At 39.1% G+C, this 25,441-nt stretch overlaps 1 protein-coding gene across 1 annotated transcript; it reads right to left on the bottom strand.

Moving 5' to 3' along the window:
• Positions 1–685: 685 nt before the first annotated feature.
• LOC145996159 (facilitated trehalose transporter Tret1-like) lies at positions 686–23,930 on the bottom strand. The gene is made up of 4 exons (XM_083132507.1): positions 23,857–23,930; positions 9,080–9,215; positions 4,540–4,675; positions 686–3,392 (listed from the first exon to the last, which is right to left on the bottom strand). Exons 1-4 carry the CDS (start codon positions 23,859–23,861, stop codon positions 2,161–2,163), a joined length of 1,509 nt encoding a protein of 502 aa, XP_082988633.1. The 5' UTR covers positions 23,862–23,930; the 3' UTR covers positions 686–2,160.
• Positions 23,931–25,441: the final 1,511 nt, after the last annotated feature.

Genomic DNA, 25,441 nt, shown 5'->3' with positions numbered 1-25,441 from the left:
TGATACCCACATTTCAGGGTTCCAAGGTGTATGTAATTTATTGCATATGTTCGAGAATAACCAACTTTCTCCTTTGTCGTTAAAAGTGCCTTAGTGTGATAGCCTGAGGTGAAACACGTCTGTTAGTGACACGTGACACCAACAGTGTTGCCAGTGTCCCTCCTAATATTGTGAAAACATCGATTTTTGGAACAGCCCATTTATTCCCTTCTGCAATGTTTTTGAAACTTCGCCAAAGTTCCTTTTCTGTCAAATTCATTAGATGGCCATCCAAATTGTTCGTTGGTATTGTGAAATGTTGCAATAATTTACCTCAGTGAGTTCTGTGCATCAATATACACGATTTGCAAATATTTTTTTCCGCCTTTGGCAACACTTTGCTTATTTGTTATTAAAGCATGCATGTTCTTACATATGTTTGTCTCTCTAAATTTTCCCAATATACAGGGCATTCTCTTGGCAGAAAGCGTTTCTTCTCATTCCGTTTCGCTATTCCGTTATACGGTCGTAAACACCGGGTTGCGTGACTTTTCGGACACTCTGTATTTTATATATAAAAAAAATCATACAAATCCGAACTGAAAAGTTTTCTGTTTCAATTTCTGGCACAGTGTGATATTTTACTTCCTAAGGAGGGAAGATGACAACAAAAATATACTGTTTTTGAAAAATATATTTACAATTGCGTACATGGACGAGATCTGGTACTAAAGTTTAACAATTTCAACACAATCACAAGATAATACTTTCACATTCTACAAACACATTCCAACAAAAATATACTGTTTTGGAAAATGCACTCTTAAGTTGACGATGTATGGGATACATAAATAAAGTCTTCACAGTTTTAACACAGCTGCCATAATTTAATGTACATTATGAACTTCACAAATATATTACATGAACAAAAAGTATATTTTTCAGTCTATCACTTTCAATTCAACTTCCAGAAAATAATTATGTTTTACACACACTCTCACAAGGAAACACCTTATTACTTGGATTAAAAAAAAAGCAATACGACAAATAGATTCCATAAATCAAATAGATGTATGGATCTATGTATAATCTATCCGAACTGATACACATATTTTGACTCATCACACTATCTTGCTGATCATCTTCAATTCTGCAAGTAGGCAATCAAACAAATGCTCGTTAATGCTACATGAAAAATAAGTGTATCACATAATAGCAATAATACTTTCATAAGTGAATTGCACCAGTGACCACAACGGAATGTGTATGATCAATTTGTAAATCATTATTTGCATTCGATGTTTGGTACACAGTAAATGGTTAGTTAAGACACTGAAATAGAAAATTTAAGATACCAGAATTTGCCTTCTGTAGAGTAGGATGCATAAATATTGCCAGGTAAATTGTCCGCCACTAATTTCATTGGTTTTTCTCTTGCATTATAGACCAATATTATTTTATTGAATGAAATTGACCTGATGCCGGTCCAAGGGTTCTTTACTAGTGCCTAATTTCTCGTCTTGAACAGTAGGATGCAAAAGTATTACCAAGCAAATTGTCCATCACCATGTTCCTGGACATTATTTTACCCAATTCATCAATTGAAACAAAATGTCAAACAAATTGCTGATAACCTCTACACCAGCACACGTAAAAATCTATTCTTTATAAACACATAGCATGCAAGAGAAACATTTATAAAAATAGCCATGGACAATATACTGTACTTCGTATTATTTATGAATCCCAGTCTACCAGATATATATACGTACACACGGCATTTCACTAGCCCAAGTTTAATAACTGTTCTATTTTACTTAATCAAACTACAGTTACGAGTTAAAGCACTTGTTTTAAAAAAGGATGGTTGAAAATACTGGATTTACGTATCTTATATTTTTGGTACATAATAAAAATACCTTTACATTAAATTTTATGATATCAAAAGTCATTGTTTAAAGAAAGCACTGACTTGTAGAAAAATATTACATATTTACTAGATAAAGAATACGTATGCACAGGATTCTTATCTGAGTATTTAATTATTGCAAAATATTTGCTAAGCCAATAGGAAGGAGTTTGACAAGTTTAACCATACCCTTAATACTGTCACGATAGCATGTAAGCCAAAGAAGTGAATGGAAGTAGTGAATGACACTTTGTAGTTGACTCTATCTCCTTTTATAGGTATGCATTGTTATCACCAGTCTTCTTGCTAGAGAAAGAGGACTCAATATCGACGAGTGTTCGACCCTCTGTTTCAGGCAAGCAGACGTAGATGAAAATAGTTCCTAAAACGCTCATTGATCCGTAGAACAAGAATACGCCGTAGAGATTAAACGCTGATGACAGGTCAAGAAAGGTCTTCGATGCGCAGAAGCCAAGAATATACGACGTAGCAGCAACAATACCGCTCGCCAAACCACGAATCCTGAATGGAAAAACCTCACTCAGCAACATCCACGGAACTGGAAGGATGCCAAAGTTGGTGCAGAAGGCTAGACCAATGAAGAGAGTCAAAGGTAGCCAGGCTATCTGAAGGTGATATCTGTGATTCATGTAGGCATAACATCCTAACAAGAGACACGATATGGCAGCTCCAAACATGGACACTAAAGCCAGCGGTCTCTTCCCGCTCCAAGGAACTATGACCAAAAGAAGTATATTGGATACCAATGCCGTGACGCCCATCACGACCGTGGTCCAGTGTCCGTCAAGGGGAACGCCGAACTGCTCGAAGAGATGAACCATGTACGGTCGTATTGCGGACAGTCCAGAGAGATGGCAGAAGATGAACATCATGATCACAAGACCGATTGGTTTGATGTGTGCCAGCTCGAACAGAGACTTCAGTTTGGTCAGGAAGGGAACTTGGAGCTGCTTGTGTTCGTTTCTGGCATATTCTTCAAGCTGGGTGAACTCGTCCTTGATTTTAGAGGGCTTAACCCATCCTCTCAGCCAGCAGAGAGAGTTTTCGGCTTCCTCGCTCCTACCTTTGGACAGAAGCCATACCGGACTCTCAGGGACTTGGAAGATGGCTAGAATAGTCGCTATGGGTACTGACGCACTCACAGCAGCAGCTGTCCTCCAGTCAATGACAGTACCCAAAAGATACTCAAGAAAGAACCCCAAAGCCACGCATATTCCTGCATATGACGTCAGCATTCCGCGTAGCTCTGGTTGGCTGATCTCCCCGACGTACGTCAAAATGGGAGCCTCCATGAAACCAACGCCTAGACCCATGATGGCGGATGTGACGTAGAGCATGGTGACGGATGATGCCTTGTAGAACATGAACCAGCCGATGATGTGAGGGATGTTCACCATTATCATCGCCTTCTTTCGGCCGAACGGTTCGAACATGATGCCAGACAGGACGCTTCCTAAAGGCTGGCATATCCAAGGAATGCTTCCTACAAGTACAGACATGATTGATTGATAAATTAATTGATTGAGTTGGTGTGTTATGTCCACTTTATGCACAGTAAGGCAAACTGGGACTGGACCTACAGTTTAAAGTGGGATCCGAACCACTATGTGCCTCCACCAGGTATCGAACCCGGGATTCCTTGATTACAGAGTACAGACATGAATCTTAGACACTGCGAGTAAAGAAGTAGACATATGAGGGGCGCAAAGCACAAGTGGCGCAACTCCATTCAAGACACTTTTGGGAAAAAGGCACCTTTAGAAAGCTTAGTATTATGTTTAGTCATTGAAGCACAAACATAGTGCTCTATGAGCAAGAATGTGAAACTTAGGAGATACTTACTTCTAGCACTGAAATGTTACAGTTCTAACTTATAGTGGAGTTACACTTGTGCTCACAATCATGACTGTGAGAATTGTGCTTTTAACCGCCATGTTTTCAGGAATATACGAGTAAATAAGAAGTAGTATAAATAAAATAAAATAATAATAATACCTCTTCTGGATAAATATTTTCTCCTAAACATTCACATCACTTTTACTCGATTTCATTTTCTTTCACAATGTTATTGTGTACACACCTTACATCAGTTAATATGCCAACATTTTATTCATTGTAGTAAAATTAGCTATTTGTACAGAACTAGCTTTTTATTTCAATTTTAAGAACCCAGGAGAGTATTTCTAAGATTTTTGAGTGAAAGGGCTAAATTTACCCTCTTACGAACTGCTTCACTCTCTTGAGTTATAAACATTACCATTCTTTTTTTAGCTAAAATGGTTCTTTATTATAATAAAATAAATATATTAAAAGATTTTGTGGTATAGATATAAGCTAATGTAAGTCTTTTCTAACCAATTCCAAGATAATTCATCCACCTTACATTCAGAGAAGACACACAGTTCAACATAGTTAACAATTTAGGTGTCGTAAAGTAACTGTTTATAACGTTACTTGTATTACAAAAAGTAACACTGTTACAGTTAGAATTCCCCCAAAATCTTACTGTTACTTGTAACTGAGTAGCTGTATAAGTAACTAGTTATCTCCAAACACAGCTCCATACACTTCGAATTACTATTAAAAATAAGTAACTAGTAACTGAAGTAAGTTTATGAAGGTCCACTTACCAAACCAGGACACTTGTATGTCTGTGAGAGAGAGGGATCCGTCAACATTTTGAAGGGCAGGAATTGCAATCGTAGGGAAGGCTAGAGCCATTCCCAAATCCAGAAGTAACATGTTCTTCGCTGTGCTTGCCAGTATCTGAAACGGAAGTTCCAAAATCCAAACATTAAACCAATCGGTTTTTGTATCAATGAGTTCTGTATCTCTTTATGTGCAGGTAAATTAAGTGAAAAGATGTCAAAAAGCGGGAAAAATTTCCTAAAAGAGAAAACAATTTAACACACACACACACACACACAGGAAAGTAAGAGCATTAATTTACGCAAAGTAGTGCATAAAGCTGTAGCCTTTTAAATGCATCACGTATTGAGTATGCACTAAAGTGCATCTGCTTCTATGAATACTATTTCTAGTATGTTCGGAATAAGGCACACAAGTCAGAAACTGCAATTTTCTATTGCTTTAATATAAGTCCCACTGAATAAATTTGATAATATTATCAGTAATTTTTTGTATTGGGCATGTACCTAGGTATAATAATACTAAACAGTAATAATCCAACATGTATATAATGTCTGTAATGTTTACTATTAAAACAGTAAACATAATTAACTGCCTGCAGAACGTAGATATATCTATCCTATAGAGTCGACTGGTTAAAATGTATCAAATATTTTACTTCCAAAACTAAGTCGGTGTTTAGTCTTATACATAAAGTTTTTGATAGACGCATGATAAGAGGAAGAAGAAGAATTTGTATTTTATCGCATGTTATTGATTGGTTAGCACAGTAACCGTGTGTAAGATGTACGTGAATAGCTTCCATGTATTAAAGTTAAGTTGTTTAATTTGAACCTACGTGTTTGTATCTCTTGTGCATGTATAGATAAGAAATCACACACACAACAACAAGGCTTACAGTTTTCATACTGTTGATTAAAATAAGTTTTCCTTTTATGGAATATAGCATGTGCATTGCACAACGTACTAAATTTTGGTCATTTTTAGCTTGCTGTTTGAGAGACCTCTTGTCAGATCTTGAACAACAAATTTGTGTGGGAATAACATTAGTAATTATTAACGAAATGTACAGAAAATAAATGATAAGTAAACGAGTTGTATGAACTAAAGAGGTAATAAAATGCATACAAATTTCTATTCAAGTACAGAGAAGCATTTCAATATTTCCCATGACTAATCTCAACACTTGATTAGAAATGCATTGGATGAGAAGTCTTGATGAAAGATGAACCAGGAAAACAACAATTACCCGCATGGGTGCATCAATCGATGCATTTGAAGTGAATAAATTAAACTTGATGCTTCTTTTCTGTGATCCCCTCTTAAAAATAATTGAGTAACACTCTGCACTTGACGATACACTTATCAATAGATTAATAGGTAGGGAGACAAATTTATGGTAAATAAAAACTGAGGAGAGCGGTAAACAAAACGTCAGATCAGCGGTATATACCAGCGGTGGAAAAAAAATGGCATACACTTTTTCATTATGAGAGGAAACAACATACAAAAGAGCTATAAATTGATAAACTACTTCATTTTTATATACTGTACACACACACAAGTACTTAGCTGTCCAACCAAAAAGAAAACGTCAACACAAAATCACTTCGTTTCTAAATTGCATATCTCAAGTGATTTATTCATTGTATGTATTTAAAGGATATCCTTGCTGTCCAACAAATAAAATAATCACCACTGCACATACACAAACACATGTTGAAAATCACATGATGATAAACAAAATTCATTCATGACTGAACACAAATGACACCATTGTTTCCCTTGATGTGCGGGAACAGACTAATATTATCGCTGCTACAGCTAGCAAGTTCAATGAAACTGGAAGTTGAGTAGACATTCGGGGGAAGAAAGGAATGCAGCTTGACAGGGAGCGAAGTTTTCGAACTGAGATTATGTGCATGGGAAATCCCAATTTGCAGCGTCTTCCTGATGTGATCGAAGATAAAACGTTCTTCAGCTGCAAATGGCAGGAAACTTTAAGCAAATGTTTCGTTACAAATCGACAGTTTGCGCGCACAACCTGGATTGCCGGTTTTTGCGTGTTTTCTACTTAATGTGATGATATTTCACGGTTATTTCGCGAAGAAGCGTTCATTTCGTGGAAAAGCACACATTTCGCATTACTTTGCGAATAAAACTCATGCATATTTCATCATTGGGGGTGTAGTTACGTGCAGAATGTTCAAAATTGCATCTTTTTTCACATTTCGCCATTTCGCGCATCGCGAAAAATCAATGTCCCTATTAATAGGTATAAAAGTATAATTCGTTACACTAATACTTCACAATAAATGTCGAATATACTTAAAGAAAATAATGAATTAATGAAGAAACAACTGTTTCGACGGCCAGTCATTGACCTCCCTCCACCCAACTTTATCCTTGGCCCGGCTGGCTGGACCTTAACCTGACGACAGGGCAGTTGTTTAGAAATTTTCCTCTCTCTTCGAAAAAAAAACACAAAAAAAAAAAAAACACTATCATACTTGAATTTCAAAATTTGAAAAAAATACATCAGCTTAGAATTCCTTGTAGAGCATTCACGTGAATTTTCGTGTGGTTTTCTTTCGCTGTTACCTAGATACTATCAATAGTTTAATAGACTTACGTAATCACGAAACTATTGAGAATATTTAAGCAACAGCGAAAGCAAACGACACGAAAATTCACGTGAATACTCTTGATGAAATTCTAAGCTGATGTATCTTTTCTGATTTTCTGTACGATATTAGTTTTCCAGCGAGAAGCCGGCCCCCGTGACGGAGTGGTTAGCACATCGCGCTACGACGCCAGGCGTCCCGGGTTTGAATCCCGGCCTGGTCATGGATGTTTGTGAGTGTCCATTCATCAATTTCGTCATGTCATCACCATAGGCGTAGCTAGAACTTTATATTTGGATGTGCACAAAGAAAAAAAAATGAAGTCTTGTACCTTTTTAATAGCATATTTTGCAACACAATCACTTGGCTCTTTAACTGCACTGATGTTTGTAAAGGAATATAAATTCACTAAATAACAGTGTTGAAAATTTCTGAATATATGTAGTAGACACAAGTCAAATTGCATAGAAATTACACACACACAAAATGTTCATAAATGTTACAAACAAATACATCAAAATACACGTCATCTATAACAAGAGACGTCTCTCAAAATTACAATGTTCTTAAACTCATCAATAACTTCATTTACATCAATAGACTAAGCTTTTTCCTGTTCCACAAATAGCAAGAGGAGATCTTCCAATCTATCCTGCTTCTGAGTTGCTCTTAATTTAGTTTTAACTTGGGTAAGCTTGGAGAAAGCTCTCTCACACGTGCAGCTTGTAACAGGTATAGAAGAAAAGCGCTGTAGTACAGAGTAGAATGCAGTAAACATCTTCTTTCTCCAATGACATCAAAAAATCGAAAATCTATAGACACTAGTTTCATCAGCGATAATGCACACGTTTGTACCAAGTAATGACATTTTCAATTTCTTACAAACTGCCGCTTATTTTCTCTTATTGAAATATCTGTCTTTAATTCTCTTTGATAAAGCAGCCCATTAGGGTGTGCCTAGGCACACCCCGTAGCTACGCCTATGGTCATCACTCATCCCCATCTTCGCAAATTAGCCAAAAGTGAAGTAAAATAAAGCAAATCAATCAATCAATTACTTTTCGAGAAGGATAGGAAAATTAGCAAATGTCCTGCTCAACCCATAAAGCCTGTGTTTGCAAACAATAATACTTCCGAACAATGTCGGCGATTAGGGGGCTAGGGGGCAGTTGCCACCCCACTTTTTGCCACTTTTGCCCCCGAAATTTGCTAAACCTTATCTACGAAGAGAAAGTAAACTGTCATTGACCCCTCCCCCGTTTTGGCAACTTGCCCCCCTAGTTTTGGAACCCAATCGCCACCACTGCTTTCAAATTTAGTTTTGCTATATTTCAAAAGTAAAAATTCGGGAAGTGGCTTACCGGAAGCCTGTTGTGGAGGGGGGGGGGTGTACGATAAACAGTATGTACACAGGTGGTATGTATGTACACCACAATTATTATGGACCTTTTCGTTATCATGTTCTTCACACTTCTTAATAAACGTAAATTCACTTTGGGGTCTTTCATCAAACTTACACTTTCCGGAACTGTCCCGGAAAATCCGAGACGTAGAGCAACCCTATCCAAATTCCAAGCAGTAACAGCACCAGAAAAAAATAAGGGAATTAAAAGCTGTGGTATTTTATGTGGGTCGAACAGTCATATTTAGCATATATCCAAATACCCTATAAAATATGCAAATTTTTCTCAAAGAGCGTTTTTATCTAGTTATTGGGGGTGTCCCCCCACCCGCTTCCAAGTATGGATTTTACAAAAGAGACGCGGTCCTCACAAGCGAAGCTTCCTCACTTTTTTGGACTTCTGGTCTTGCTACAACACAAAACCTGGGAAACAATACAAAAAAGAAAACATTTTACACAATGACACAGCCACACTATAATTGAGAGATTATTTACCTGGGGAAGAGCAGTCCTGAAGGACACTCTCTTCTTCTTCCCATGATGCTCTTCGCCTGATTGTTGCGCCACCCCATTGTTTCCACATCCGTCAGCTGGCGTGCTCCGCTGTGGGCTTTCCGGGGTCTTGACGTCACTGGAAGCAAGAAGACATAGTTCCAATCATTATCTAACCGTTGAAGGTTACTCACCATGAGAGTAATGTACGAGGGGTTATCGTAGTTTTGATCTCTACAGGAACAAATTGAGGGAGACCAAAAACAAAGGCCGTGTCCGAAAGGTGCAAGACGGTATTTGAAGCGTGCATACCTCGAGAATGGTCTCACAATTCAGTCTTGAAGCCTTGGACTGGAAACGAAACTCTTCAAATTGCACTTCGGCTGTAGCGCCAAATACGATCAGTATATAAAACTAAGGACACGTTGTTTTTCTCGTGTTTCAAACACTTGTTTTTCACCATAGAAATCACATAGCGTTTCAAAAGGTTATTTTACTTACATTTCCACACACTAGAAGATCTACAGCCATGGCTGACTTTCGACTTCCATGATTTCGAACAAGTGAACAAGTTCACGAGTTTAGTAAACAAGTCTACAATGATGAGTCATGCGGTTTGGAACTGCACTAGGTGACGTCACTTCCGACATGACCATACTTCAAGCCTGCTTTTTGGATCTTTCGGACAAAGCCAAAGTCTTGCTTTGACTAATCCTTCTCCATGTCAACGTCGAAGATAATAGTAGGTAAATTGTCCATCACTACTTTCATTACTCTTTATTCCACACCTTGTGTTGTTTTAAGGAATGAATTTCTGTTGATACAAAGCAGATGTTGTCCTCTGCCTAATGACGTTTTTACTTCAATTCATGATCATCACATTGTGGAAAACGGACTGAATGAAAATGCTGATGGACAATTTGCCTACTATTTCTTTTGCTGTTGGGCGTACTACCCACCCGGATTCCGTTGCCGCTTCGGTGGCCTGACCTAGGCATCCTTGTCGTTGCCATTAGCCAAAAGTGGCAGAAAAGCCACGTATTTTTTTATTTACTTTTTAAAAAGGGCTTGAAACAAATGCTCCATCTTTTCAATGACGTCATCGCTAGTGTCAAAACGCCTACCCCGCAACTGGAGTACAGGAGAAAGCCTCTGGGTGCTATATCGGGCGAGTAGAAGAGATGCTTCCGCAACCGTAGCATGAGCAGAATGTACTGGTGCGTTGTCGTGCAAGAGACGAGCTCTGTTCGTGTCGTGAGCAACTCCTTCAGCATATTCCGTAGGTTGCAGTACCAGCTGCTGACCCGGCTGAAGGTAATATGTTAGAAGGAACTAAAGACATTCCCATACAAGCAGTGAACATGATCTTCCCTACAGACTTGCATTTTTAACGACATCAAGATGTTCGCAACGCACATGGAGAGAATTCCAATCGAAAGAGGAATGACCTTGAGAATTCCTGAAGAATGACGTTGAAAGAGCCAATCGGAGGAGGGGGGTGCAATCCGCTTGGATCGAAAAAACAAACCAATAGCAGCTGGTTTGTTTTTCCGATCACGGCGCATTGCAACATCTCGCTGTAACGTAAAAGGGGCAGGGGGGGGGGGGGACTCGCACCCCAACATTTTCAGGTGTTAAATGTAAAGAGAGCTCTGTGCCACCTGTAAAATACCAAAGACAAAACTGACTTCGGAACTCGATGTGTTGTTACGATTGTGTACAAGTAACAACAGTGATGATGAGTTTCAACCCATGGTTTTGTGTGTGTGTATGTGTGTGAAACATTCGTGACAGCCCCAAAAAGAGACTTGTTTGCCATAATGAACCATACAATAACTTGGTTTTTGGTCAGATTTCAGATTCAAGGCTCTCTTTAAGCTTATAAGTTGTGGTTCTAACACAAACAAAAATTTCCCGTGTGCTTAAAATTTATATTGGGTCTGTTAGTTTTCCAATAAATAATTATGGTTTTTAAATGTTTAATTATATACATATTACTTAAGGAAAGTATTTTTTTATGATTTTGCCAATGTAGCAGTTACATAGCAAAATAGTCCTGCACCCCACCCTCCCCAAAGTTAGGCGCCAAATTACGCCCATGGATATGTAGGTTCTTATGCGACAGAAACCGAGCTTTAGTATAAATGTGTTCCCTCAGTGTTTCCACTGCTTATTCACGTTTTCTTTCGCCTCGGTATCGTGCACGTAGACCCAACAATCATCCATTGTTACGACAGGCTCAGAAAATTGCCTTCATCCTGTTCACAGAAGTGCAACATATGTTTGCTTCTGGTAAAAAGATACAACAATTGCTGAAAGCACAGAGTGCTCACATCTTTGAGATGTTCATTTGCTCTTGAATAACTGTCGTTAAAAACTTCAAAAGTATAGATCGGCCACAAGGAAAAAAACCTTGAAACGAAAAGTCTTCGCGCAACTTTCCCTTCTTCCCTCCACCTCGGGCCATAAAGAAGCACGGTCCAATCTCCCCCTCCCCTACTCGCGGGGGTACGGTGCACAGGACTTGCGGGTCTGCGCAAGTTGTTTTGCTCCTGGTTCCACTATAGCTACGAATTTGGAGAGAATTTAAGACAATGTTGCGTGACTGCAATACAAAAATTCATGCAAATGTGTTGTTCTTGTTGAAATCCACTTTATGCCCAGATAGGAACTGAAACTACAGTTTAAAGTTGTACCGTACGAATTAAGCTTCTTGCTTTGGGGGGAAGGGGGTATGCCCACTCAGTGGTGTTAATTGTGATTTCATTTCCGGAAGTAGATTTTTCTTCTTGGATATGAAAATTTGTATATGTTACCAGTGAGTGAACTAAGCTATTGCCTTGCGGCTTCAAGTAAATAAGAACATTGGTTCTAACCTGGGTCATTAAAACCTATGATAACGTTTACACGTAATTTAGAAACTGTATATTTATATTCTAATAAAACCCTAATACACAAAAATATCTATCGAACTAGCAACACAGAAAACCTGACCAAATTTATATTGCCAAGTTCAAACTTAATCTAAAATATCAGAACTATGCCACGAAAACATAAGTGGAAAACAACCTATGTCTTGGATCAGGCCCGTACCCAATGGGGGGCCAGGGGGCCATGGCCCCCCTCGAGCAACGAAAAATTTTAATTTGAACGTATAAAAACGTACACAAATTACGTTGATGTTTTTATCAAATTTTGCATGAATTTCAATTTTGTCCTTGCACAAATAAATAGGTTGTTTCTGGACAGAGGCAGGCTCTAGTAGTCTGCAGTCTGCAATATTGAGCTATTTTAGTTCTATAACCATTGATGCAAGGCTATCAGATGTTCCGTTCCGATTCAGTCGGGACAGTCCATTCCTTTTTAATCCATATCCAACCTTTTCGCCTCTGCTCGGTCACAAATGTTTCATATAATTAGAATAGAGGGGAATGTTCTATACTCTTTACATTATGGAAGAAAGGTTCCTCAATGACTGCAATACAAAACCAACCATATAAGGGGCATTTGGCTCTCCACCCGCACCGCAAGGTCTGTGATCCCTTTTCGCCACCACTGAGCAGAAGGATAAAAATATTGTTTTCTTTCTCCAACATCAGAGCTTTTCTGCAACTGATGTCCATTCTGCCACTCAATGGTTTAGGGTTAATTAATATTATGTAAAGAGGAAAATCCACTTCACAGCAGAATCGTTGCTAGATTTTTGGGGCAAAAAAATGTCTGAGTACATTTAACATATTTTGTTATTTATGGTGTGACCGTACAACAGACAAATTTCACAGTGTGCAGAGAACATCAAGACCAAAAAATTTGATGCTACGAGCCGTTGATAATATAGCATTTTCTAATCCACATGTATGCATCCCCATTTAATAGGTTTTTGGCTGCCTCTGGAATTTATTTTTACTGTCGTATAAGATTCTGAAATCGAAAATTCACTATAGAAACAATATTATGCCAGCAGACAGCAGACACTGCCAGGGTGAAGTCACACAGATAATTTATTTACAGGGTTCGCACTGACTCCAACTGGAGGAGTCAGGAAGACAAGGCTAAGACTGAGGTCATTGGAACAAATAATTTTTAAAAAACCTTTAAAAGCCTGGAAAAGTCAGAATTTGTAACCGGAAACACGTTTCGTTTTTTCTTCCCAACAATTTTCCTTTTTAAGTAATATTGCTTATAAAAAGGTTCTTTCATTTATTTTCAAAAATGTTCAACAAACATGATTCATTTGATTAACTTACAAAGTTGAAGTGTAACTCTTATTTTTTAGCATGTTAAATCATTACACAGTTATGTAAAATACCTGGAAAAGTCAGGGCCTTTGTAAAATGGGTGTGAACCCTCATCTATCAATCCCACATACATATGTTCCTTTTTGTAGGCTATTTGAATTGTTTGCATTATGCATACATGTAGTCTATCCCTATCAAACATTTTTTTTTTCGCTATCTGACAGAAACAAATAGCACTGCAAATATTTGTCACGTTGTTGCATACATATAGGTTAGAAAATGCTGTTCTTCAACATTTCGAAACAAAATGAGCAAATTTCTCTACCCACCCTCTCCTATACATACCCCTCCCTAATATATATATATATATATATATATATATATATATACAGGGTGTCGCAAAACTCTTTCAACAACGCTTGGGTGCTGGTAGATATCATAAAAACAAGTAACTTTTCCCTATAAAGTTTACCTCGAAAGCGCTTAGTTTCTGCGCTATAAGCGCTTAAAATCTATCCTGTACGTATGCAACCCAACACAGCAAACGCTTGCTCTGACATAACTACCAGGAGCGCGTGGCAGGGTTGCCACTAGCGTTCCTCGTTAAGAGAGACGACTTAAAAACAACAACTTGGGAGTCTTGCCTGAGCAAAATCCAAAACATTAATGATACTTGCGATGTTGTAAGAAGCATTCACAGTATTTATAAACTGACCAAGACAAATAATGGGCAGACTGAAATTCAAGATTACGTACTCATTCTAAAATATCTCCATAATTGATCGATTGATTTGGTTTATTTTAATTTGCTTTTCTGCCACCTTTGGCTAATCGCGAAGATGAGGATGATAGCTATGATGAAATAACAAATGACACCATTGTCTAGGCCGGGATTTAAACTCGAGACACCTGGCGCCGTAGTGAGCTGTGCTAACCACATCACCACCGAGTGTTTCGTGTATCATGCGATATCAACAATTGCAAGGGACACGTGATATATGGGAAATCCACGAACTAACAAATGTAAATAATGTGCAATACGAGTACCCTTTACAGTTCAGCGCTTGACATACGAGGGGGTATCCAAAAGTTTTAATTATAATAAAGAAGTTATAGAGATATTTACATGAAACTTTTTGTCCATAATCAGTGTCATTGCCATGCATACTTGTGCAAATATCAAATCTTTGTCGAACGTAGTTTTCTTTCCACTAGCTGTAGAAGACATCAACCTGCATGATGAACAAAATTGAAGCCCGAAGTGTCATAAAGTTCCTCCATTTGAAGGGCAACAACGCACACCAAATCCACGACGAAATGAAAGCTGTGTATGGGGATGAAAGCCCATCATATGACACGGTTGTGAGGTGGAAGAGGAACTTTCAAAGTGGTCACATGTCCCTGATAGACGAGCCACAAGCGGGTAGACACTCAATCAAGAATGATCTTGCCATGGTGAAGAAAGTGGAGACCGTTATCCTCGAAGACAGAAGATCGACCATGGAAAGAGTGATGGCGGAGACTGGACTAAGTTACGGAAGTGCGTGGAGGATTATTCATGAGGCTGCACATGAATAAGGTGTCTGCACGCTGGGTACCTCGCTTGTTGACACCTCTTCAAAAGCAAACTCGCCACGACTTTTCCCAGCAGAATTTGATTCTGTTGGAGCGGAATGAAGACGATTCTTTTGCTCGTCTCTCCACTATGGACGAGTGCTGGGTATACCTCTACGATCCGGAGACCAAAGAAATGAGCAAGGCGTGGAAACATCCATCCTTCCCCTCCCAAGAAGGCGAAGGTCCAGAAATCTGCCGGGAAGGTGATGCTGTACGTTTTTTGGGATAGCCGTGGGGTAATCTTAACCGATTACCTTCCGAAGGGCGAGACCCTCAACAGCGATTACTACTGAAACCTTCTGGAGAAACTGCGTGATGCATTGAAATAAAAACGTCGTTGCATGAACAGCAAAGGCGTCCGTCTCCTGGCCGACAATGCACCCGTCTATACGGCCCAAGCATCCGTTGTCGCCGCCCACCGGTTAGGCTATGAACTTTTGCACCATCCACCTTATTTGCCTGATCTTGATATAAGCGACTTCTTCCTCTTTCCCGAGATGAAGAAACCACTTCGTGGTAGCCGATTTGACGACAGAGAGGATGTCATTTTCGAAGTGGAACAGTGGTTTTCGAGCAAATCGGAGGACTTCTACAAAGAGGGCTTGAAACAGGTGAAGAAACGCTGGCAAAAATGTGTGACTCTGCAGGGAGACTACGTGGAGAAGAACTAACTTTGACCACTGCAAGTGACTATTTTATGTTTTTTATTTCATGGTGATAATTAAAACTTTTGGATACCCCCTCGTAAGTATGCATTTCTTGGCTTTGGTTCTTAATAAGCACTCGTTTTAATGTCTGAATTTTGTTCATGTCTAAACGACGCTTTTCATTAAATTGAAAGTCGGCGTCTGTGGTGGAGTGGTTAGAACATCGCGCTACGATGCCAGGAGTCTTGGATTCGAATCCCGACTTGGGTATGAATGTTTGTGAGTGTCCATTCATCAATTTCATCATATCATCACTCATCCCCATCTTCGCAAATTAGCCAAAAGTGGCACAAAAAGTGAAGTAAAATAAAGCAAATCAATCAATCAATTAATCATATACTCCGTAGTGATGTGGTTAGCACAGCTCACTACGGCGCCAGGTGTCTCGAGTTTAAATCCCGGCCTAGACAATGGTGTCATTTGTTATTTCATCATAGCTATCATCCTCATCTTCGCGATTAGCCAAAGGTGGCAGAAAAGCAAATTAAAATAAACCAAATCAATCGATCAATTATGGAGATATTTTAGAATGAGTACGTAATCTTGAATTTCAGTCTGCCCATTATTTGTCTTGGTCAGTTTATAAATACTGTGAATGCTTCTTACAACATCGCAAGTATCATTAATGTTTTGGATTTTGCTCAGGCAAGACTCCCAGGTTGTTGTTTTCAAGTCGTCTCTCCTAACGAGGAACGCTAGTGGCAACCCTGCCACGCGCCCCTGGTAGTTATGTCAGAGCAAGCGTTTGCTGTGTTGGGTTGCATACGTACAGGATAGATTTTAAGCGCTTATAGCGCAGAAACTAAGCGCTTTCGAGGTAAACTTTATAGGGAAAAGTTACTTGTTTTTATGATATCTACCAGCACCCAAGCGTTGTTGAAAGAGTTTTGCGACACCCTGTATATATAACTACAGTGTATAATATGAGAGAAAATTTATTTAAAATTCGCCTATAGGTCTGCCACCCCCCTTCAAAAAATGCTGGGTACGGGCCTGTCTTGGATCGCTGAGGGGTTGGTCAATCAGTTGGAGAATGGTATGACAGGAACATTAATGGACACGAATGATTTTTCAATTGTGTCTGTTACATATTCAAGAAATGGTATACTATATGCTTTCAGTTCCATTTTATTTAAGGGGATAAAAATACCCCTAGCAGGGTTAAAAATAAATTTATTACGCCGGGGATATTTTTTTGTGTGAGGAATCCCCGCCAGCAGCCCCCCCCCCCCCGGCGTTAATTCGCACAGTGAGTGCGAATAGTAGCCGTTTTCAAATTACAGTAAAACCTCGTTAGTCCGGATTAACTGAAATAACCTAAAAGAACAGTAGAAAGTGCAATAAAACTCCGTTTATAGCAACAACACATGTTTATTATGGTGTATTTAAAGGGCATGTACCTAAATATACTATACAGTACAGTACAGAGTCTGCGGGAAACAGAATTCAGTGGCTGACTGCCTTTTCTTTGGGAAGTTGACTTCTAGCCACATTTAAAACCTTGCATTCTTCTTCGTCTTCTTCTTTTTGCCTTTAGCCTGTACGGATTAAGCGAAGTCCGGCTTATCGGGGTTCGCATTAACGAGGTATTACTGTACCTTTAAATATCGTCAATTTCTCGATGTATTATAACAATTTGGTAACAATCTATAACTTAAGACTTGTGAAAAATTGCCCCTTTTCATGATCCCTAACTTGACTTCGGGAATGTAAAAGGTTTTTTTTTTAATTTTCTTTATGTAGCATTGTAATTATGTATATTTTTGGATAGTTTGATTTAGTTTCGTGTATAATAGAAAGGGTTACTTTAACGTACGCGGTTTTTTTTCGGAAGGGTCTGGAATTGTAAAGAAGGATATTACATAGCTGTTTTGTAGGGGGGGTGGTGTTACACTTCACACTATAAAATATTTCGTAATTGTAATTTTAAACATTCGTGTTGAACGTTGTACAAAGACAAAAGTGATTACCGGGATCATTTCAAGGTTGTTTTGCACTTATCACTATGGTCTCTCCAGCTTTCATTACGAAATTTTGATTTTCTCAAAATTTCGGAAGGGGCTGTATCGCCATCAGCCCCCCTCCTCTTCTGCGTACGCCAGTGTTTATGTGTACCGGATGTGTCGTTTCGACATACCCCATGACATATACGAAAAGCACGTAAAGAACAATAGCAAAGTCTTGTCAACATTATCATTAGAAAGGAATGTTCCACACGTTTATCAACAATGCCAGTAATTCCATTCAGTCATTGTTACAATCAGCGGTGTGACGTAAGCATGACGAAGGTAAATTGTATGGAATGTTATACTGTGTGGAACTGAATGTACGCGAGGCATTAACTTCGCATACTCATCTCATTTGGCACTAATCTGTTATTGTACAGTTAAAACGTGATTTCATTTTAAACTTTTTCAATGTTCAACAATGTTATGAGGCAATACATTACTTTCCCACCACTTATCCAGCTGGTTTTATGGTTGGGGAAATGTTTTCTGCAATTTATTGTACAGCAGGGCCGCGCCAAGGGAGGGTCAGAGTGGGCAACAGCCTTCCAAAATCAGGATGGCCCACCTTCTCAAAACGCAAATTTCGTGATAATGACGAATATGATGCGAAACCTTAAAGGATTCGAACACAGGATCTCTGGAGCTAGCTCTAGTAACATCATGGAGGTTCGTATTTCCCACTAACACGTTATACTGCTAATTAATTTATAATTATTGCCTTTGCATATCATATTGTGAAATCTAATCGAACATAAAATATAACTCATTTTCAATTCAATATTTGAAATTGGTAAAAGAGAATAATACCTCACGTGCTGACACTCGCAAGAAACAAACACAAAAAGCTTTATATCTGTAACCCCCCCCCCCCCCTGAGATTTCTGAAACTTATTTGCTAGATTTAGACTTTTATTGTGAAGTTTATTTAGAATAGTTTTAACTTAACTGTGTGACAGTGACGACAGTATTGAGTGTCAGTGAAATGGCGAAGCCAGGTATAAGTGGCAGGAAGCTGTTGCAAGGAAGATTTCATCGAAACGGATGATAAGATTATTAGCTGTATTTTACATTTTTTTAAAATAAAAAATAAAAATGGACTTGAAATGAGACCGCAATATATACCAAAAGCGGGGGGCAAGATGCCAAAACTGTGGGGGCAAAGACAGCATATTGCCCTTTTTAGATAAGGTTTAGCATAGTGCGGGGGCAAAAGTGACGAAAAGTGGGGGGATATATAAAAAAGGGATACATTAATACGAAATTTAATGCATTCCTTTTTATATGACGATGAGTTGTCTGCCGGAAGGCAGGTCTTTTGACCGGAAGGTCGCTGGCCAAGGTGAACCTATGGTGGTTTGCCATTGCCTTCCATGGGATGAGGATGAAATGGACATTTACAAACAACCATGCCCGAGCGGGATTCGAACCCGGGACCCCTAGCGTCGCAGCGCGATGTGCTAACCACTCTTTTTTTTTTTTAAGGAATACCCCTACGCGGTGGTATCCCCCGACATTCACACTTTTTCCACTTTTCCACTTTTCAATTTTTACAGTATTATCAGTTTTTCACGTTTGGACAAACACAAATACCCATGCCTTACCCGGGACTCGAACCCGGAACCCCTGGCGTTGCAGCGCGCTGTGCTAACCACTCCGCCATGGAGGTCGACTAACCACTCAGCCATGGGGTCCGGCCCTTTTTATGTATGAATGATATATATATATTGCACTTCATTTAAAATAGTATTTTTAGTGGAGTGCAAAGAAACAATAATCCTTTCCTCCCCTTTCTTTGGCAATAATTTTCCCTTTTGTTTTGTCCCTTTTGGAGAATTTTTTTTCTTTTTAAAATCCGGTCTCTAGATATCACCTTAATGGCGCTGAAGCAAATTCCTGTTGCAAGCAGTAATTGAGGCCAGACATGAAGGAAGTGTAACATGTAGTCAATAATTATCTCTTTACCAAAGGCTACAGTTTCATGTACGTTGCGTGCATTTTACTTTTTGAACTAATGATAATACACTAGTCCCTACTACACCCCCCCCCCCTCGTCCCAACCTGCAGGGGAAGGCACCCACCGAGTGCAGTGTCCTCGAATATTTTTTTTTTCTCATTAAAGCTTCGTGGTAATTATCGAAAAATTTCTAACGGGTTTTGTGATGTTCGTGACTTTACACGCACAAAAAAACTAAGGACGCCACATGTACGTACGTTATGTGTGGCAACCACACGTACGCACACTGTGCGAATTAAGCTTTTTGCTTTGGGGGGGAGGGAGATGCCCACTCAGTGGCGTATTTCTGATTTCTTTTCTGGGGGAAGGTTTTGTACGCAGCTATACATAGGCGATGACTTTGAGAGGGTAAAGCACTTTCTGCCTCCCCCCAAATTCACGCAGAGGGACAGATATTATATGTATTTGCACATAAAGAATAATGTTTATGTCAACCTTGCCCCACTAAATTTATTTTAAGTTGCCGCCTCTGTATACACATACACACATAAATATACGCCTCCCCGATGGCGCAGTGGTAGCGTCGTCGCCTTGTAATCAAGAGGTCCCGGGTTCGATACCCGGTGGTGGCACGCAGTGGTCCGGATCCCACTTTAAACTGTAGGTACAGTCCCGATTAGCCTTACTGTGCGTAAAGTGGACTTAAAAAACACCAAATCACCAATATTATGGATGCTACCAGTCAGTAAACTAAACTACAGTATTGCCTTGCGGTTCTAAGAACCCTTAAAACATTGGTCATTAATTCTTCTCGCAACACGTACGGGAAAGTGGGGGAACTGCGACCACCTAAGGGAGATTTTAAAAATCTCAAAAACTGTACGCAGTGAAACAAAAAGAAAATGTGGGCCTGAAAAAGCAATATTTGTAGTACATCTCTGCGTATCACTTTGCTCCCTGTCGTTAATAGTTATCTCTGTAAACGTCAAAAAGTAACAATGTGCGTGTGAGCGCAATTGCCCTATTGGTAGGGTAATGGCACTCAGTAATCATCCTAACAGTAAATCAATACCATTTTTGTACTCTACAGAAACTATATCTTTAAGTACTTATATTTATTAATATGCAGATACAAATTAAATTGAGCACAATTTTGCACAAAAATGCACACTTGGGACGCTTATTATGAGAAACGTCTTTGCACCCTTCATGTTCCCATCACAAACAGCGTGAGCGTCATTACCCGATAGGCGCCATATTATGTTATTTGTTTCTCGTCTCATGAAGAACCTCAAATGTTTACTTTATAATAATTAAGAAATAAACAGGAGATACTATTATTATATCTGTAAAATTTTCAAGACTCTAGCTTAAACGTTCCGTCTACTTACCTTGCACTTTTTTCCTTCCCAATTTTATAAGTAAATATGACGAATTCATTTTTCGCACCCTGCTTCTTAAAAGTCAACTCCACATGTGCCGCCTTTTGTTTGGTGCTTCGTAGTACTGGGTTCTAGATGTCAGCACAGGTTACTCTTCAATAACACCCTCCGTAACGACTACAGAGGGGTGAGCGCCATTGCCCGCTGAGCGCCATTCCCCCACCTTCCCCTAATTTAGAAACACTATATTTCCATTCTAAGATATCATAAATTAATACACAAAAGAGCTATGAATCTAGTGACACCGAAAACTTGAACAAGTTTCCTGTGAACGCTTTAATACATGTAAAATATCAGCTCTATAACATGCTGTTGGCTCGGTGAGGTTTGTCAGTTGGAGAATGGCGTCCTCCCTTAATCCACAAGGTCTCATACTTTTCGGCAGGGAAATCCTTGATGGCTGGAACATTAATGGACAGGAATGCAGTGATCCAATTGGGCCGGTATGGCATGCCGGTAGTAAATTAGCGAGGGCTGAGATTCTCACCAATTTCAGTGAAACGATACAGTAAACCTAAGAGACGCATGGCCTTTTTATGTACTGCCTGTAATATGTTCCTCAGATCTTAGCTTCTGGTCGAAAACAAGTTATTGCCAGAGATGGAATTAGATGACTTTAACAGGTACTCTTTGAGAGAAATATTTGCATAGGAGAGATGCAGACCTTTCCAAAACCTGGGAAACCGAACCTTGAAGAAAAATTGTTTTGGAGAAGAAAGCTTCTTACAAAAAGTTACCACGCGTCCGTATATAACCCACGGATTGGGGTGACCTTCACAACAATATGATTCGTCGCTAAAATATGTTGCATACAACAATTACTAAAACTTTCTTTGGCATTCTCCTCGCTAGATTTGATTTCTTATTATCACATTATTATTATTATTATTTGTATTTAAACACTTCCTCTGTTCATTTAATTTTGTGTAGCTTACTATTCTACATGCACCTTATATATGTAATATTACATTGACAAGATCCCCCTGATGGTGAAGTGGTGGCGTCGCCGCCTTGTAATCAAGCGGTCCCGGGTTCGATAACCAGTGGAAGCATATAGTGGTTCGGATCCCACTTTAAACTGTAGGTCCAGTCCCAATTGGCCTATCTGTGCACAAAAATTGAGTTTAAACAAATTAATTAAATTTATTTAACTTCCCTTTTCTGTCACTTTTGGCTAATCGCGTAGATGAGGATGAGTAATGATACGAATAAATTGATGAAGGGACACTCACAAAGATTTGGTTTAAGTTTGTATAAGTCCGCTTTATGTACAGAAAGGCTAATCGGGTCTGGACATAGGGTTTAAAGTGCCATACGAAAACCCCTACATGCCTCCACCTGGTATCGAACCCGGGATATCTTGATTACAAGGCAACAGCGTTACCACTACACCATCCGAGAGACCGACACTCACAACGAACACATATGCCGAAGCCTGGATTCGAACCCGGGACCCCTGGCGTCGTAGCGCGCTACGCTGATTTTCAACAAAACTGAGACAAACAAGGGTTAGGTGGCAGAACTGCCCCACGCTAATCCTCGCCCGCTTAATAAAGCACATTTTTATTATAATTATTATTATTGTTGTTATTTTTATTATTATCAGGGGTAGAAAAATACGAGGCACTATTTTCTTTCTTTTTTTAATATTCCAAGTTCGGTTCCGAAAATTTCTTTTACTTTTTTTAAAAAATAACGAGTGAATTATGTGTTTCTCAATGTTCAAATCATGATTAAATTTAAATCAGAATAATACATTTTTGCACTGTTGCTAGCTGAATTTTAAAATGTGAACGAAATGGTATTGTCGGCGATATATTAGAATATATTGAATAGTTATTCATACTTGGGCCTTCATTAGGTAGGCGCAAGTATTAATTATTTTGAATCCAATCTTGTATTAATTATTAAATTAAGTGTTTTAAGATCTTATTTTAGTTAGAGTCATGGCTTTCTTAGCATGTATTTGAAAACAAAACACTTCTTCCTGATGAAACGGGGCTGGCGCCTGAATTATTTTTAGTTTTATTCTACCCAGGATTATTATTATTATTAATATTAAAGTAAAGTGCTCCCATGTGCTTTGCACCACGCCATGAAGGCGTATAGGTGGGTGGGGAGTTAGAGGCCTGCACTTTCTTGATCACGGCCGAAGGTGGAGAGTGATGTAATCAGCACCACGCCCAGAGTTTCCTCCAGGTACCCACTTTATACGACGCTGTGTGGGCGCCGGAGCTGCTTTAACAGGTATAACTTGTTGTACGTAACAGCTGTGCATCGGCGCACTGCAGCGATTTTTCTATCTGCTCCATTAGCAACACTGCTTCTTGAGTTCTGTCGCGCATCGCACGGCAGAAATATATGTGCTGGACTCTAGACCCCCAAACGATTTTCTTTAAAAATAAAAAGGAAAGCCCCAGAGCGGAAGCTTCTCCCATCACACTTCATTCACTCAAATCTCTATTTCAGGACTTTTCAGGACAGACAATGACAAACATCCATGACCGAGCTGGGATTCGAACCCGGGACTCCTGGCCTCGTAGCACGATGTGCTAACCACTCCGCCACGGGGGCCGACTTCGATTGAGCTACCTCGCTTAACACTATTATTATTGTTATTATTATTATTATTATTATTATTATTATTATTAAACGAGCAACATATTGCAGAATGAATTAGCTTCGCAAAGGTACCTGTCTTTTTGTCTACACAGTTTTAGTGCCCTAAGGCGAGAACAGTAAGAAAGACCTAACGTAGCGTAACAATACTAATTATCTTAGCGAGCACAACAAAGCGAGAAATCGTTGCTCACCTCATTGTTGGCCGCGTCAGCTGCTTCGTGATGTCATCGTCTTCCACCTGCCAAGCACTGCCAGTAAAAAGCCGTCAGATTTTGCAGCAAGACTGGAGAAACGATACAGAAAAACCACGTGACTTACAAGGAGCCGTTCCCCTCCTCTCGATCGAGGGGGAAAGTGGCGGTTGTGTAGATAGGTAGGAGAATGTTGTCATTATGTAATGGTCTGCAGGATGTTCTTTTCGTAGAGGAGTGGACAAGGTAATGACATGGTTATCTATTGCCAGTTGTGGCAGGTATAGAGGAATTTCCCACAATTTTGAGACGGGAAGATATGCATCAGGATTAAAATGGCTGCAGTACAGAGGCGCAACCACGAACTTTTGTCTGGGGGGGGGGGCAAGTACCAAGTTAAACGTACCAATAATAATAACAACAACAATAATACGTAATGACATTATTATTATTATTACTAGTAGTAGTAGTGGTGGTGGTAGTAGTAGTATCAAAGACATAATTATCCTCATAAATTACGCAAACAGGGGGTAGAAGTCGGTGCTAAAGCATTTGTTTGGAATAAACGATTTGAAATATAACACCGTCAATTTCACATTACCTAATAATGTAAAACAAACACACAAACTGTATTTTTGAATGGCAGAAAATGAATGATAAATGCATTCCGATGATAATTATTTTTGTACATATAACAAGTAAGAACTTTCACGCAGGGACGGCGACAGGGGTGGGCACGGGTGGGCGAGCGCCCACCCAAAGAAATTCTGTGCCCACCCGATTGTCCGCCCAATCAAATTCACTAAGTACATACACTTGGGGATATGTGAATGTTTCAATAAATAAGTGTATTCTGGTGTTCATTACATGTATATTTTACTCATGAATATTATCTATACTAGAAATGTTCACATATCATCGTCCCATAAAAAACAGTCTTAACTTCGTCATTAGAAAGCAAAAAGAATTACTAGAGAACTTCAAACAAAATAAACTGTCATCAATTGAATACTTCTATGATTAGAAGCAGCTAGTAGCTTTAGGAGGTGCAAAATTATGCAGGGTATGGTCAGGATTTAAGGTGACCTTGAGGGTTGCAGCTCAGGGCCTTCTCTGGGGAAAACTGCTTGGAAAAGTACTGCATAAAGAAAAAAAGGAGGTACTTCGGATGTGATGAAAAATGTAGAAATACGTATAACTAACCACCTCATGTAGCTTAGCGAAAAGTTATAACTGAAACTGTAGAGGGGATTGGGGTGGGGTCTTGGTGTTGTAAGCTCCGGGTCTTCACATATATAAATCCCGGCCTGCCTATGATTAAAATAATCTCTAAATAAACAAATAAAAAAAACATCTTAGCGTTGCTTCCTCCAGCAACACAATACATTATTTCGACTTTTTAATTAGGTCTACATTGAAATTCCAGAAGTGTCTCTTTCTTTATTTCATTACAATTTTTACATACATGTCATCTTCAAATATCTACGTGGTATACAAACAACAACTTTGTATTCGTTCTACTAATAAATACTAACAAGAAGTAATCACAATAATACCGAGGTTTATACATTTTGATGTAACAGTT

This window comes from Lepisma saccharinum, chromosome 12 (genome assembly GCF_977018435.1).
Source record: "Lepisma saccharinum chromosome 12, izLepSacc3.1, whole genome shotgun sequence".
In the NCBI taxonomy this organism is placed as follows: Eukaryota; Metazoa; Arthropoda; class Insecta; order Zygentoma; family Lepismatidae; genus Lepisma; species Lepisma saccharinum.
Note: the sequence above shows the minus strand (reverse complement) of the source record. Positions and strands in the feature narration are given on the sequence as shown.

What these genes read in the sequence shown, in the direction of transcription:
- LOC145996159 (XM_083132507.1), bottom strand. An exon ending in TCAGGACTGCTCTTCCCCAG is followed by an intron (nt 4,676 to 9,079) that starts GTAAATAATCTC and finishes CTTCCGTTTCAG; the next exon opens with ATACTGGCAAGCACAGCGAA. An exon ending in CATACAAGTGTCCTGGTTTG is followed by an intron (nt 3,393 to 4,539) that starts GTAAGTGGACCT and finishes CTGTACTTGTAG; the next exon opens with GAAGCATTCCTTGGATATGC.